Raw genomic sequence first — 15,397 nt, forward strand, 5'->3', positions numbered from 1 at the left:
ACTACTGAACTCCAACCCAGCAGCCTTGACTCTTGAAGATGATTGTATAACAATGTAGCTTACAAGGGGTGACAGTGTGATTGTGAAAACCTTGTGGATCGCACTCCCTTTATCCAGTGTATGGATGGATGAGTAGAAAATTGGGGACAAAAACTAAATGAAAAATAGGGTGGGATGGGGGGGATGGTTTTTACTTTTTTACTTTTATTTTTTACTTCTATTTTTATTCTTTCTGGTGTAAGGAGAATGTTCAAAAATAGATTGAGGTGATGAATGCACAACTATATGATTGTACTGTGAACAGTTAATTGTACACCATGGATGATTGTATGGTATGTGAATATATCTCAATAAAACTGAATTTTAAAAAATACAATAAATAAATTGTATTACAAACAAAAACAGCAAATATACATAACACACACACACACACGCACAAACACACTAAAGGAGCCTCATGTAATGGCTACAATTAGGTAAGTTTGGGAAACATGCCCTTTGCTACCAGGGTTGGTCATTCTGGGCTGGGGCCAGGGCAGAACCTCCTATAAGCTACAACACTCAGCTAATCCTCTGGTGCTTCATTCTTCCCATCCAGGAGTCAGTGGGGTCTGCTGGGCCTGCTAGAGTAAGTAACAACACACACCTCAGGGGAGACAGGTGCATTTTTATCCTTTCCAGGCTGGTTGCTACAAGTTTATGGTTTATGACAAGTTTATGGTCTATACAGTGCAGCAGTTTGAGCCCTGGCTCCGTCACCTAATTCTTGTGATTCTCCACTCTTGACTGCCCGTTACAACGCACCAGGGAGCTTTTCAAAAACACCCACGCTCAGCTCCACCTTCAAGTGGACACCTCCAGGTGTCTGGGGGACAGACGGGGCCATGGCACCTCCATCACTTTCTCCATCGGATGGGGATAATCACATTCCCATCCTCACGTGGCTATCGCGAGGATGCCTGCTGTAACGGTGATCACCAACTGCAGCGCGCAGTCTTCTGCCCTAAGAGCTTTACTCATATCATAAGGTACATGAGGGAGTTAGTACCCATGAAGCACTTAGACCAGGGACTGTTTGCATTAAATACTCTCTCCCCTGAGCATCCACGAGCCTCGGACCATGGTTTCCCATCATGCACTCTGTCACACAGGATTTGGTCTAAATGCTTTCTGAGCTCCCCAAAATGTACTTTGCACATGGGAAAAGGAGCATGTGTCTTTTAACAGGCAGTGTGTTCCCTCCCTCTGCAAGGGTAGCAGATGAGTCACTAGTTCACTTACCTCGCAGGCATGGAGGGTGGGATCCGGCCATCACAAACCCACTTGTAATGATGAGCTGACATTCCCAGGAGCAAAATGAGTTACAGCGGGGTCATTAAGGCAGCAGGGAGGGACCCAAGCCCTGCACCTGCCCCCAGGGGAAGTTTCCAGAATGGGAAGGGAAGTAACCAAGAAATGAAATGAATGAGGATGATGGCAACCAGCTCAACTTCGAGGAGAGACAACCAGGAGGTTAAGAGTGGAGACAGCCCAATAATTCAGGAAGTCATTGCAAGGAAAGTCCCAGTTCCTACTGGCAGTGATTTGCTGAATGAAAAGAAGACAGGGGTTGCTGGGAGAACTGTTCCTGAGAAGGTTTCTAGAGGTAAAGGGGACAACACTCGGCCATCAGTGAGGAGAGATCATAAGTCATCCAACTAAATCACCCCTGACCATGCATTCTGGAACGACAGGAACTATGTTCTTTCATTTAATTGAGCAGCCACGACTTGATGAGCACTAGGCTGAGAGGCTTTCCCCACAGAATTCCCACGTGAACGGGTGAGGTGGGTGATGCGATGCTGTTTCTCCTTGTTGACAGTCAGCCAGGGGTGGAGAATCTGGGAAGTGGCTCGCCCAGGCGCTCTGATCCCCGTGGGAATATACTCAGGTGCTCCGCAATGTGGAGTCTGCATGGATCATTTCTGGATCTTTCACATAGGGCTTGGCATGCAGTGGCATGTGGTAAATGTTTGCTGAATGAATAACTGAATGACCACTGCCTTAATGCCTCCTGTGAAGACTAAATGAGTTAATATTTGCAACCATGTAAAAGGGCATCTGGTACACAGAAAATGCTATAGAAGCACTATAGCTATTATTCCTCTACTAGCAAATTACATTTGTTAGAGTTGTGCCTTGGATCTCTGTAGCTCCATCTTTCTGGGCCTCATTTTTCCTCCTGGGTCCGGAATTCCAAGTCTCGCCCCACCCCTCACCCTCATCCCCACCCAACTGCATCACTGTCTCAGTTCTGGAATCTATCAAGTGTTCTCTGAAATCAAAGACCTGGGATTGTAATGCTCAAATAAACTCATCTGCAGGGCCACTGCATTTGTTCTACGTACTGCTTCCCAGCAAACCGGTGATTTGATCATACGGGAGTAGAATGCAATTTGGGAAGTGACCATTTCTGCCCAGAGATAATTCCCCGCTGTAATACTGTGTGGCTCAATACATAAAATGTACAGCTCCGAGGCTGTCCCACTCCGCACACAGCTGAAGACAACCACACAAGGGCTGTTTCTTCCAAATTAGCCCCTTAAGGACTACGGCGCAGCCACCTGGAAGGACCCTAAGGGGCTGGTGGTGTGTCTGCTGGTTCGGAGCTGGGAAGTTTGGGTCCAAATCCCAGCTTTGTCGTTGAGCCAGTAGGTGACTCCGAGTGTAGATTTTCCCGTATCTAAAATGGCAGAAATACTTCCTTCTTGGGTGGTGTCGCTGTGTGGACAGGAAAAATAGAAAGCTCCTAATCCAGTGCTTGGCACATGGTGGATGCTCAAGAAACAGTGAAAATTATTACTGAGAGCAAGGTGATATGGTTTAAGAACACGTTCCGAGAAGCGATGGAGAAGCTTTGTGCTCCGAGCTATGTGTTTTCAAATGGAAGTAAGGCTGTACTTCTCAGTTACTCTACTTGCCTTTAAAGTCTCAGTCTAAATGCCCGCTCCACCGTGGCGTCTTTCCTGATTTCCTCAAGTGCAAGTACACCTCCCTCCTCTGACCTTCCATAGCCCTTTTCAGAACTGACCTGACACACATCCCTCTCCACCTGGGGTTTCACGGTCCTCACACCCATCGTGGCCCCTCCCTCCCCTTCACCAGCTGGGAGTTCTTGGAAGAAGAGGCCACGTTTGGACCGTTTGGATCTCCCATCATGCACTGCTCCCAGTGGGTACTCAGTACATAAGGATTAAATGAACATATTACACAAAAAAGAGAAAGTTTGTTGCTTTTTTGTTTTTTAACGGTAGGGAGCAGCAGGGGTCAAAGGACCTTAAAGCAATACTTTTTACCTTTCAGCTCAGTGCAGAAAGGAGGTAGCTCTGTGAAAAGGAGCCACATTTGCCTCCCAAAGTAGGGGCCACCCTTGGAACAAACGGTCTCCATGGCTAAACCCCCTGTGAAGAGTTGAGTGAAAAAGCCTCCAACCACAAGGCGAGGCTCTTTGGCCATCAGTGGGCCCACCAGAAGATGAGTTCAGTACAGTCAGATGCTGTTGGCACCCACCCATGTCCCTTGGGCCACAGCTGTGGCAAAGTGCCCCTCAGACTTCTAACTACTGGCATCTTATACTCTGTGTGACCAGAAGTGCCAAGGATCAACACCATGCTCCATCCGAAAGCGGCCCTTTAGCAGTGCCTTTTGGTCTTAGTGTCTAGCCACCTCGGCTCTCCCACCATTCCCAGGGTTAATGCTGAGGCTGGCGTCCTGCACAGTTTCCCACAGCTCCTCTACACGATGACGCTCCAGTCACCCCCCTGTAGCACGCCTCAGAAGACGCACTCTCCTTCCTCTGACACCTCCCAAATAAACGGCTTGCCCTTGAGTCCTTCACTCAGGGTCTGCTTCAGGGGAAATCCAAACTAAGGCGCCCAGCATTTTTCAGACTAAAGCCAATCAGAAAGCTCCCCACCAAAGATGTCCTGGCTCATCCTTGGAAAACTGTGGAAGTGTGAGCCAGTCCCACATCCAGGGTAAGACTCCGTTCATTCAAGTGGACTCAGTTCTGTATCCTCTTTCCACTTTGCTCCCACTCCATTGGCTTTTATCCATTTGGGAAGGCACTTGGTGGCAGAGAGAAAAATCAGGAACCTGGGATCCCCAATCTTACACAGGCCCCAAATCTAATGCCAGCCTAACTATGAAGGACTTTCCAATTACAAATCCTGCCACGGGTGGCGGTAGCTCAGCTCTACGCCTGTACCTGCCAGGTTCCTCAGAGTCACCTCAGGGTCTCTAAACTTCATCTCCAAGCCTCAGATTCAACTGAAGCATTGCCCCCTACCCCCACCCATGCCTTAGCAGAACTAGCCGGCATTCAGGCCAGGTGGTGAATGACATGCTAATTTTAACATAAATATAAAAGCTGCAATCATGTTATTCTGCCCAGGGATGCAAGCAGACACGGGCAATTATGTTTGGGAGATTTAAATGCAGCCAGTTGCATTTAAGAACGAAAATGCTTTCCCCAGTACGAGGGAGGCTTGAAGCACCAGGAACAGTAATTCATTATCGTTATACAGTCTTCCCTGTTGAAGAACGTAAAAGGCTCTTAGATGAGGCTTTCCTCCTTGGCTTCTGCGTTCTCTCGAGTATCGTTTTATTGCAAATCGAGGATATGATAATGCCATTTGTAACCACAGTAACCGAGGTAACCATTCCCTCTCTCCCAGGACACTGCCCTCACACCCACTGGGACACTCGAAGTCAGGCGAAAGAATGTCCCCCTTTAGCCAGCTTTTAACATTACCTTGATAACCACCTTCACACCAGAAAAAGGAAGAACTAAACTGCCTTATCCTGCAGGACCAGGAAGCTAGCAGAGAGATCCAACTGCTTTTATTATCCTCCATTCAAAGCAACAAACATCTGCCTGTCTCACTGGCAACCTACACTCATAAGAAACCAAACTCCAAAGAACAAATTCTTCTGTCAGCTATAGAAGCAAACTGGGTGAGTCTGCAGCACCCGGGGCATTCAGTGGAGACATGCAGCTGTCCTGGTGCTTTCAGAAAACACCACCCACTCACCTGAGCAAGGCTTTCCAGGCCCTCCCAGGTTCTGGCCCCGATTTACTTTTCCTTCCTCTGCCTCATCCAGATGCCTTGACCAGGGGCTTCTCCTCGCACACCTTCTTTTGTCTTTGGGGACCCAATTCCCACAGCCTGGCTGTCCAGAAGGGCCACAACCCTACCTGCTCCAAACCTGGTTATCCTTCATTTGCCTAAAGAGCTTCTGGTCACAATTACCCACTTTTCTCTACACTCCTCTGCATGTTACTTATAGATCTATTTATTTCCTTCTTCATCTTCTTCTTTAAGTAATACTGTCTCAGCCTTATGGCTCTTAGCCTCTCAAGACCAAGGACTACGTAAATCACTTCCCCGGCCATTCCACATCCAGCCAAGTACCACATCTGGAGCAGGGGATTAATAAACAGGGTTTCCATGGAAAGTGACTCTACCAAACTGTCTTTTAAGACAATGCAACCACTCACTATTGCCAGGGATTTTCAAACAATTCTATTTAGTTAAGGGGTTCTCCTCCCTTAGCTGAAAAAAAAAAAAAAAAAAAACAGTAGCAGAATATTCCTTTTTAGAAAATTTTAGTTTTTAAACATATAGCCTAAAAGGTAAATGTTTCTTCAAACTCTACTTTTGAAATTTCTGCTGTAGTTCAAATGAGATCTATAGTATGTGTCCATAGTCCATAAAACTTCTTAGTCAAAAAAAGGTTAGTAAAATCACAGATTAAATAATCATTTGTTTAAAGATTTGCTTTCAAGTCAGTCAAAATGTTTCTCATACTATTTTTTTTAAATAGTATATACAATAATAAACATTACCTCCTTATAATCAGTTGAGAAGTCAAACTTCTTTTGTATAACTTTTCTCAAAATATCTGGAAAAAAAAGCCACAAACAATAGCAAGATTATTTTTTTAGTAGAAATATAAAATGCATTTTTAACCTCTATTTAGAATTCTTATCATTTTATTCTGATTTTTTTTCATGTAGGCAAGCAATTGAGTTAATGAGGCTCTAACCAGAAGCAAAGAATGGACGACAAATATTTTTGATGAGAGATTTTTGTCAGCAGCAGAATTAGAGCGTTCCTATGTTTAAGAGTTCTCCATTTCTCACAATACACCTTAATATTTACAAACAAACCACTTACACCTCATTAAAACATACTGATAAAGTGTTACGTTGAAATAGTTAACTCTAAATTATTCGAAACCACAAATGCAATTCATTTGCTTGTGTGTGTGTGTGTGTGTGTGTGTGTGTGTGAAACTTCAAGTTTATTACAATCACAGTTATATGTATATGTATTCTTTAAGAAATTTGAGACTGTAGATATTTTTCTCAATTATGTTCTGGATATTTCTCCAGAGCAGTTTATCTTTTTCTTTCTATAACATTCTTTAAAAATACAGTTTTAAAATTTGTTAGAATTTTTAATCAGTAATTCACTTTTTAATAATTCCACTTCTACATAATATTTTACAAATGAAAGGAATCTTCAAATTCACCTAAACCAAGAGTTCCTAAATGAGAAAACCTCTCTCCCATCCTCAAGCCATACATGAAAACCCTGACATACCAGGCATGATGGAATTTTTAGACACATATTCATAGATGGCATTTTCAAATTCTCACAGTGGTCTGTGACCAAGAAAGGGTTAAGAGGCGCCTCTGACTCTGATCCACCAATGGCTCATGTCATCATGAGGCAAGTGAGGCACAGACAGGAAAAGCGAATTCCTGAATTCCCGTAGGGATTTGTGAGGAAGCCATACTGAGGCTCAGCCCAAAGTCTCCCCTCTCCTGCCCCAGGCTCCTTGCCACTTCACGAACTCTTCCACTCATCCTCGGAATGCCATTCTGAAACGCCACGGCTGTTGCCATCACACCTGGACTGTACTACCAGGGGGTGAAGGGAACCCTGTGGTGAATCCAATTTTAATGCAAAACGTTCAGATTTACAGGCTAGAAAACAAGTATGCCACACTTCCTTAAGGGCCTTCTGGAAAACAACTTCCCAAGTGTGCAGAGCAGACGCATGGAGCAGATCATTAAACACTGTGCCGCGGGAGCAGGAAGGGCTGACTGGTAGGTGCTCCCGGAAACCTGCAGTTCCTCCTAGGCACCTCGGGGGCTACCTGGGGACTGGAGCAAGCCTGAGCCTGCCCAACCCCACTGGTCTCCTCCCCGCTTCGGTTTTGCTTTGGTCTGCTTTACAAATAACGCTTCTGTTTAAAATTTCAATTGATGAAAGGCTCCATTGCTGCTTAAAAAAAAAAGATTGAACTTTGAAAAGCATCCACTTAGTGGGACACATGTAATTACACAGGTGATGTCCATAATACGATGCCATTGGGATCCTGAGCTACTTAGCAGTTAGACTGAAGTCCAAGCTCTACCACTTAGCGGGTATCTAATTGTTGGCAAATAATTCACTGCCACAAGCATCCTCGTCTGCAAAATGGGGTGACGGGAGATGCCACATTCAGAGGACTCCTGTCCTCTGGTTTAATGAGATAGTGCATAGCAGTCAAATGGGACAGGGTCCAGCACATACCAGACCCTCAGTGTATGTTGTTGTCATCACCTTAGGAAGGGACATAGATAAGTTCTAAGAGATAAGTGTAGAGTGGCCAATGTTCTTTTGGCCACGCGGCATCCATTCAATTTTCTTGTTAAAAATCAAAACAAAAGAACAAAAGAAGGACTGCATTTCTTCTGGGGAAACGCCCCTTCCTTACTCTCAGACCACGTGGCCTGGGTAAGCCATGCCCCCAGGCTCACAGAGGTGGACCCTCACTCACCCAAGCTAGCAGTTCTCAACTGTGATCTGAAACCCCTTGCAAACCCCCAGATCTTTTCAAGGTCTCATGGGGTTGAAACAAAAGCAGTTATTTGCCTTTTCCTTATATTGATGTTTGCCCTAAGGATACAAAAGCAATGTGGATAAAACTTATGGTACTTGAGAATGAATCAAAGCAGTGGTAATATTCATTATATTCCTTACCACCATGCACTCACAGAAAAGAAAAGCCAGTCTCACATAAGAATATTCTTGATGAAGCATTAAAAAATCACTAATTTTATAAAATCACACCTTTTAAATTTTATTAAATCTCATCTTTTAAAAAGAGTAAAATTTAGGCTCCACCCCATCAAGATGGTGGCATGAGAAGCTTCTGGGCTCCATCTCTTCACAGCAAGCACCGGCAGAAACATCACTTAAACCTCCAGAAAACAATAAAGGACTGCAGTAACAGGGAAAGCGCCAAATCAAGAAAAAGGTCACTTAAAAAGGCAGTAGGTGAGGGAAAGCAGATGAATGTCACCGGTGTGGAGTGTTGAAATGGGATGGGACACAGAAAGAATGCAATTGATGCAGTGTAATATTCTTTCATTAATTGTAATGAAGGCAATATTCAATAAAAGTGGGATATAAGGAAGAGGTGCAGGATTCTTGCTGTTGATGTGGTTGCCTCTCCTCTTTATTTTTTATTATTCTTTATTTTTAAACGTTTTTCCTCTTCTTCTTTTCCTGTGGAAGTATTTTCATGTGGACTCTGGTGGTGAATGCATAACCATGTGATTGTACTGGGGGCTGATGGTTCACTTGGGGTGGATTGTGTGGTGTGTGCACAAAACTGTCTAAACATTACATAAGGATGTGAGGGTGTCGAAGATGTGGAGATACGGCTGTTCACTGATGGTGGGGAAGTGGAATGGTGCAGCCCCTCTGGAGGGCAGGGTGGTGGTTCCATAGGAGGCTGGGTGTTGGGCTGCCATATGCTCCTGCAGCCCTGTTGTGCAGTGCATGCTTGGAGGAACTGAGAGCAGCGATGCAGATGGACATTTGCACACTGATGTTTATGGGGGCACTATTCACCATGGCAGATGAAGGTGGCCTGGGGCAGATGAAGGTGGCCTGGGGCAACATTGGTGGATGGGTGGAGGGGGGAACAGTGGTGTGTACAGAATGTTGAGCGGCTGCAGGGAGGGCTGAGGTCGTGAGGCGTGCAACTGGATGGATGCATCGTGAGGACATTGTGTTGAGTGAAATAAGTCAAAATCGAAGCAACAAATATTGTCAGGCCTCACTAACATAAACAATGATGAGCAGACACTGAGGGTTGAGTCTGAGAGCATAGGTTATCTGGGGATAGAACGGGGGCAGAGGTTGGGCAATCAATGATTAAGGAGTAGAGAATGTTCAATAAGGCTTGTTGTGGGGGTTCCTACGTTGTAGGCTCTTACAGTAGTCACAACTATTCCTGAATTATAACTGTTATTTTTGAAATCTGGGATGCTGAGCTCTTTGTGTATAACCTGGTAGTTCCCTGGAAATTTGGGTATCTGTGTGATGCCTGAGACTCAGAGTTAGAGTTCAGCAGCCCTGTTAGTTGATATTGCACCATGCAGCAACTGCTGTGGAAGGGGAAAGGGAGATCAGACTACAATTAGAGATATGAATGAAACAGACTTGATTAGGACTCAGGTGAATTAGAATACAGGGTAAAGGATGATATTGACCTTATTTTAAAACTCCAGCTTCCGTGTGAAACCAAAGGAAAAGAGATTTTTTTGGACCAAGGTTTGTATATTCTGTGGCACACTATCTAATTTAACTTGTCTGGTAGGTTTACCTAAACATTGTAACTATATAAACCCTAGAATAGAGAATGAACTCTTGTTATTCTGTACAGGCTAATGAGATGCACCAATGCATCCCAGAATATTTTGGGCAGAAAGTATCTGCAGAGTCCCCTTGAGGGACCAGGAAAGATGTGGAACTATTAAACTTCCCCACCTGGGCAATTCCTGATATTCTCTTAAGCAATAGGGTCTCCAATTTAAAAAGCCAAGCCCTTGACCTAGAGGATTGCCCCTATGAAACTTATCTCTCCAATGGCAAAGCTAAACCTACTCACAACTATACTTAAGGGTCATCCCCAGAAAACTTCTTTTGTTGCTCAGATGTGGCCTATATCTCTAAGTCAACTCTGCAAATCAACTCACTGCCCTCCCACTATGTGGGACATGACTGCCAGGGATATGGGTCTCCCTGGCAGTGGTGGGCATGGTCCCCAAGGATGAGCCTGAGCCTGGCCCTGGCATCCTAGGATCGAGAAAGCCTACTTGACCAAAAGGGGGAAAAGAAATGTAACAAAATAAAGTTTCAGTGGCTGAGAGATTTCAAATGGAGTTGAGAGGTTATTCTGGAGGTTATTCTTATGCATTATATAGCTATTCCTTCTTGTTGTCTAGTGTATTAAAATGGCTAGAGGGAGGTACCTGAAGCTGTTGAATTGTAATGCCCTGGCTCTCGATGATTGTATAATTATATGGCTTTTATTGTGTGACTGTGTGATTGTGAAAGCCTTGTGGCTGGTACGCCCTTTGTCCAGCGTATGGGCAGATGAGTAATAAAAGACAAAAAAAATATGGATAGCGGTCGGGAGGGGGAATGAGAGGTGTGGGATGTTTAGGGTGTTCTTTTTTATTTTTATTTTTTGTTATTTTTGGGGCAGTAGTGAAAATGTTCTGAAATTGATTATGGTGATGAATGCACAACTATTTGATGATGCTGTGAGCCACTGATTATGTACTTTGGATGGACTGTATGGTGTGTGAATGTGTCTTGATGGAGTAGGCAGTAGGATCTCCTGGAGCCCTGGCTGGCCCCCCACTCACCCCTCATTGGCTCAGTGCAGATCCCTAGTCCTGGTTCCAGGGGAAGCTGAATAACCCTTGTACACATCCTTAGCACAGGTATGTCTGGCTCAACCTGTCGGTTGTGTGCAGGGACTCGCAATCCCAGAACTTGCCCCTACAGAACGGTGTGGGAGAGCAGACAAGTGGCTGCCTGGTGTCAGGGATTGCTCTCTGCAGGACACCCAATGTAGTGCCCAGACCATGAGGAAACTGTTTCCTAGAGAAAATGGGGCATTCATATCTGAATAAATGGGGGAATTCCTAGGGCCACAGGCAGATACCCAAGACAAATGCACTCAGAAGGACCATGGAGACCTGGAGTTAGTCTCTAAATTCACTGTATGGATAAGCCCTGAAGGAGAGTGCTCCCACAGGTCAATCTGCAAAGACTGGGAGAAGTGTTTACTTTTTATCATTCTTTTTTTCATTAACTCCTGACATTTAAGGAAAGTCCTGTCATACACTAGCTGGATACAAGCTTAAAGAACAGACACATCAGAATCTAAGTTCCAGCAAAAACACATTAATATATCACGATGTCCAGGTTTCAACAAAAGATTACAAAGCATGCAAAGAACCATGAAGTGATGGCCCAGGCAAAGGAGAAGATTAAAACATTAGAAACCATCAATGAGAAGGATTAGTCCTGGGACATTCCAGACAAAGACTTTTTAAAAATGGTCCTAAATATACTCAAAGAGATAAAGGAAAACATTGACAAAGAACTAAAGGAAATCAGGAAAATGATAAAGAACATAAAGAGAATATCAATAGAGAGATGGAAATTATGAAAAGGAACCAAACAGAGCTGAAGACCACAATAAGAGAAATTCAAAATTCTTAGATTGGAACTGGCAGAAGAAAGCATCTGTGAACTTGAAGACAAGACGATTAAAATCATCCAGTCAGAGGAGCAGAGAAAGAAGAAAAAACGAAGAAAAGTGAATAGAGCCTGAGGAACCTGTGGGACACTGTCAAGCGTACCAATCAATATACACATTGTGGGAGTCCCAGAAGGAAAAGAAAGAGAGAGGCAGAGAAAATATTCAAAGAAAAAATGGCTGAAAACTTCCCCAATTTAACAAAAGACATGAATATCCACATGCAAGATGCTCAACAAACTCTAAATAGGATAAATCCAAATCAACCCATGCCATGTCATGTTATAATCAAATTGTCAAACACCAAAGATAGAGAGAATTCTGAAATTTGCACAACAGAAGCAACATGTCACATACAAAGGAGCCCCATAAGATTACATGCCAATTTCTCATGGGAAACTATGGGGTCAAGAAGGCAGCCTGAAGACATATTTAAAGTGCTGAAAGCAAAAACTTGCCAACCAAGAATTCTAATTCTGGCGAAACTGTCTTTTAAAAATGGGGACAGATTAAGATGTTCTCAGATAAACAAAAGCTGAGGGACTTCATTGCCCCTAGATCATCCCTAGAAGAAATGCTAAAGGAAATTCTGCAGGTTGAAAGGAAAGGACACGAGACAATTGACTGAAGCCATAGGAAGAAATAAAGATGTCTGGTAAAGATAATGCTATGGGTAAATATAAATACCTGTACTGTTTTATTTTTTATTTGTAACTCTTTACTTCCTACAGGATCTAAAAGGCAAATGCATAATATGCAATGACTTAGGACTAATAACATATAAATATATAATTTGTGACAAGAACTACACAAAGGTGGGGGCGAGAGGTATAGGAACATAGAATATGTATGCCACTGAAGTTAAATTGGTTTCAAAGCAAACAAGATTGTTATAGATTTAGAATGCTAAATTTAAGCCCCGTGGTAATGACAAAGAAAATATCAGAACATGCAAACTCATAGAAACAAGAAGTAGACTTCAGGTTACCAGAGATGGGGGTCAGAGGCAATGGGGAGTTAATGCAAAAGACTGTAGGGTTTCTGCTTGGAATGAAGGGAAAGTTCTAGTAAAGGATGGTGGTGAGTGTCCTGCAGCACTGTGAATGTCATGAATCCCCTGAATGGTGTGCTTGGGAGGGGATGAGATGGGAAGACTTACACTGCATATATGTTTCTACAATTAAGGAAAAAGAAAGAAAGAAACTAAAGAGATAATGACAATTAAATGGATGGATTCTAAGAATGGAGGAGAAAAGGTTCAAAAGGCCATTATCGGGACATATAAAAACTGGAATATAGAACATAAGCTTTATATCAATGTTAAATTTCTTGGCATGAAAACTGCACTTAAGGTGATTACATAAGTGAATACTCTTGTTCATAGGAACTGTACATGGAAGTATTATATATTCAAGGAGTGTGAAACTTGCTCTCAAATATTCAGAAGATAGAGATAGATAGATAGACAGACAGACAGACAAATGTTAGAGTTATATGACAAATGTGGCAAAATGTTATAGACAGTGAATCTGGGTGTCTGGGGTAAGGGAATGTTGGAGTTCTCTGTATGAGGTTTGTATTATTTTTGCAACGGTCCTGTAAGATTGAAATTATCTTAAAATTAAAATTTTTTTAAAAGAGTACACATCCTTTTATTATTCTGCGTGGCAAAATCGGAAGTATGCATAAAACACTTCTGCACCATGCTGAACTTTCAACGGCTGTCTCCAGAAAAAAGCACCTGTACGCTTGTTTTGAGTTGTGAGCTAAACTAGCCACATTTTCCATGGAACACTATTTTTACTTGAAAGAATGACTGAGAGACAAACCATGGTTTTTCAGACTTGGGTATTTAACATATATTTTCTCTAAAGTAAAGGAAGTGAAGCCTGTAACTTCAAGAAGGCAGCTAACAGGATGTATTGCCAATGATAAAATTAGAGCATTTAAGCAAAAATTAGAATTTGTTACCATGAGGTTGACAGCATCCCAGTACTTTTCTAGTGTGATCAGTGGGTCTATTAAAGACTTTTTTGATACTGTAAAATGAAATGTGTCAACATTTGGATGATCTGCAACTCAGTGAACCAGTATCTTCCAAAGGATTAATGCATGATGGCACAAAATCAGGCATCAGAAAACATACATTTAAAGTGCAAGGCATCACAATCAATTTTAGAACATTTTCATTGCTCCTAAAAGAAAACCAAAGAAACAACGAAAATGTTCTAAAACTGACTGTGATGCTGAAAGCCCAACTCTGTGATTACAATGAGAGCCACTGATTGTACACATTAGATGGCTTATATGGCATGTGAATGAAACTGCTTTAAAAAAAAAGTGCAAAACAGACCAACAAATTTTAATGTATCAAAGTATGAAAAGTTCATTGATGTGGTTCTAGATTCCACATTGCAACTAACCTTAAAGAAACTACCACTCGACCAATTTTGGTGTCGTATCAAAGAAAAATACCCACAATTATCTGCAGAGGTTACAGAAATACTCATCTCTTTTACAACTATATAGCTCTGTGAGACTAGATTTTCATGTTATACTTCAACCAAAACAATACACTCAACACCGAATTCAGAAATAGAGATGAGAATTCAGCTGACAACTTCTAAGCCAGACTTCGAAAAGATTTGCAAAACTATAAAAAATAATCAATGCCACTCTAGTCATAATATTTTTTTTTGAAAATATAGTTACTTTAAATAAATTGTTATTTATGTAATGAATTTTTTCATTTCCCCGGGTTGCTCTAACAAAGTACCCAAAACTAGGTGGCTTGAAACAACAGAAATTTATTCTCACAGTTCTGGAGGCTGGAAATCCAAAACCAAGGTAGCAGTGGGAACTTGTTTCCTCTTCAAGCCTCTGGGTGCTGCCAGCAATCCGTGGCTTATAGATACATCACTCCAACTTCTGCTTCCGTTGTCACCTGACATACTCCCTGTGCGTCTCTGTGTCCAACTCTTCCTCTTTTCTAAGGACACTAGTCACTGGATCTCGGGCCCACCCCAATCCAATCTCAACTGGATTCCTCCTGCAGAGACCCTAACCCCTAGTAGCTGGGGTTAAGACTTGAACACATCTTTTTTGGGAGGTGGGAGAGGCAGACACACAACTGTTATTTTGAAATCAATTAACAAATAAATGTTAACATTTTCTCTGTTTTCATTTCAAATAAGGTAAATACTGATAGATATGACATAAACAGAAGCTCTTTGCAGTCCTGAATAATTTTTCAGAGTTAAAGGGGACCTGAGACCTACAAAGTGTGAGAACTTCTGGCCTCAGCCAAGCAGCATTTCCCCGTCCCCAGCCACAGGGCCGGTTTAGGGGTCCCACAATCCCACCTCAGCCCAGGAGAGACGGATTCAAGCCCTCCCTCGTTCCCTTGCTCTCTTCTCACCGGGTTTGTGGTGGAAAGAGTGTTGGTCTGAAGCCACTGCCCAAATTCTCCAAGCACAAGGCAAGAGGCTGAGAAAGAAGTTGACACAGACACAGAGTCACACAGGCCCTGGCGACGCCATGAGTCCCACTTTGAATGGATGTTTTTCTAAACTGCAAGTGCCGAGCAGGCCGCAGTGGGGCAAGGCCCTGGAGGCAGGGAACAAGGGTGGCTGTCCTGAGGGTGCACAGGGTGCCTCTCAGCAGGTCCTGCTGACCCGAGCCCGGCCCTGCCCCTCTCAACCAGCTGCTCTTACGGCGTCCTTTCAAGCTGTCACCCCCG

General features: G+C 43.1%; 1 protein-coding gene across 4 annotated transcripts in view; it reads right to left on the bottom strand.

Annotated features, from left to right (window-relative positions):
• PROM1 (prominin 1) overlaps positions 1 to 15,397 on the bottom strand; it is a 149,718-nt gene that overhangs the window by 71,354 nt on the left and 62,967 nt on the right. For all 4 annotated transcript variants that reach the window (XM_037829434.1, XM_037829435.1, XM_037829437.1 and 1 more), the window contains exon 3: positions 5,888 to 5,943. In XM_037829434.1, the coding sequence (XP_037685362.1) occupies positions 5,888 to 5,943 (56 nt within the window). The remainder of the gene's footprint in view (positions 1 to 5,887; positions 5,944 to 15,397) is intronic.

The sequence above is a fragment of the Choloepus didactylus genome, chromosome 3, assembly GCF_015220235.1.
Source record: "Choloepus didactylus isolate mChoDid1 chromosome 3, mChoDid1.pri, whole genome shotgun sequence".
Taxonomy (NCBI): Eukaryota; Metazoa; Chordata; class Mammalia; order Pilosa; family Megalonychidae; genus Choloepus; species Choloepus didactylus.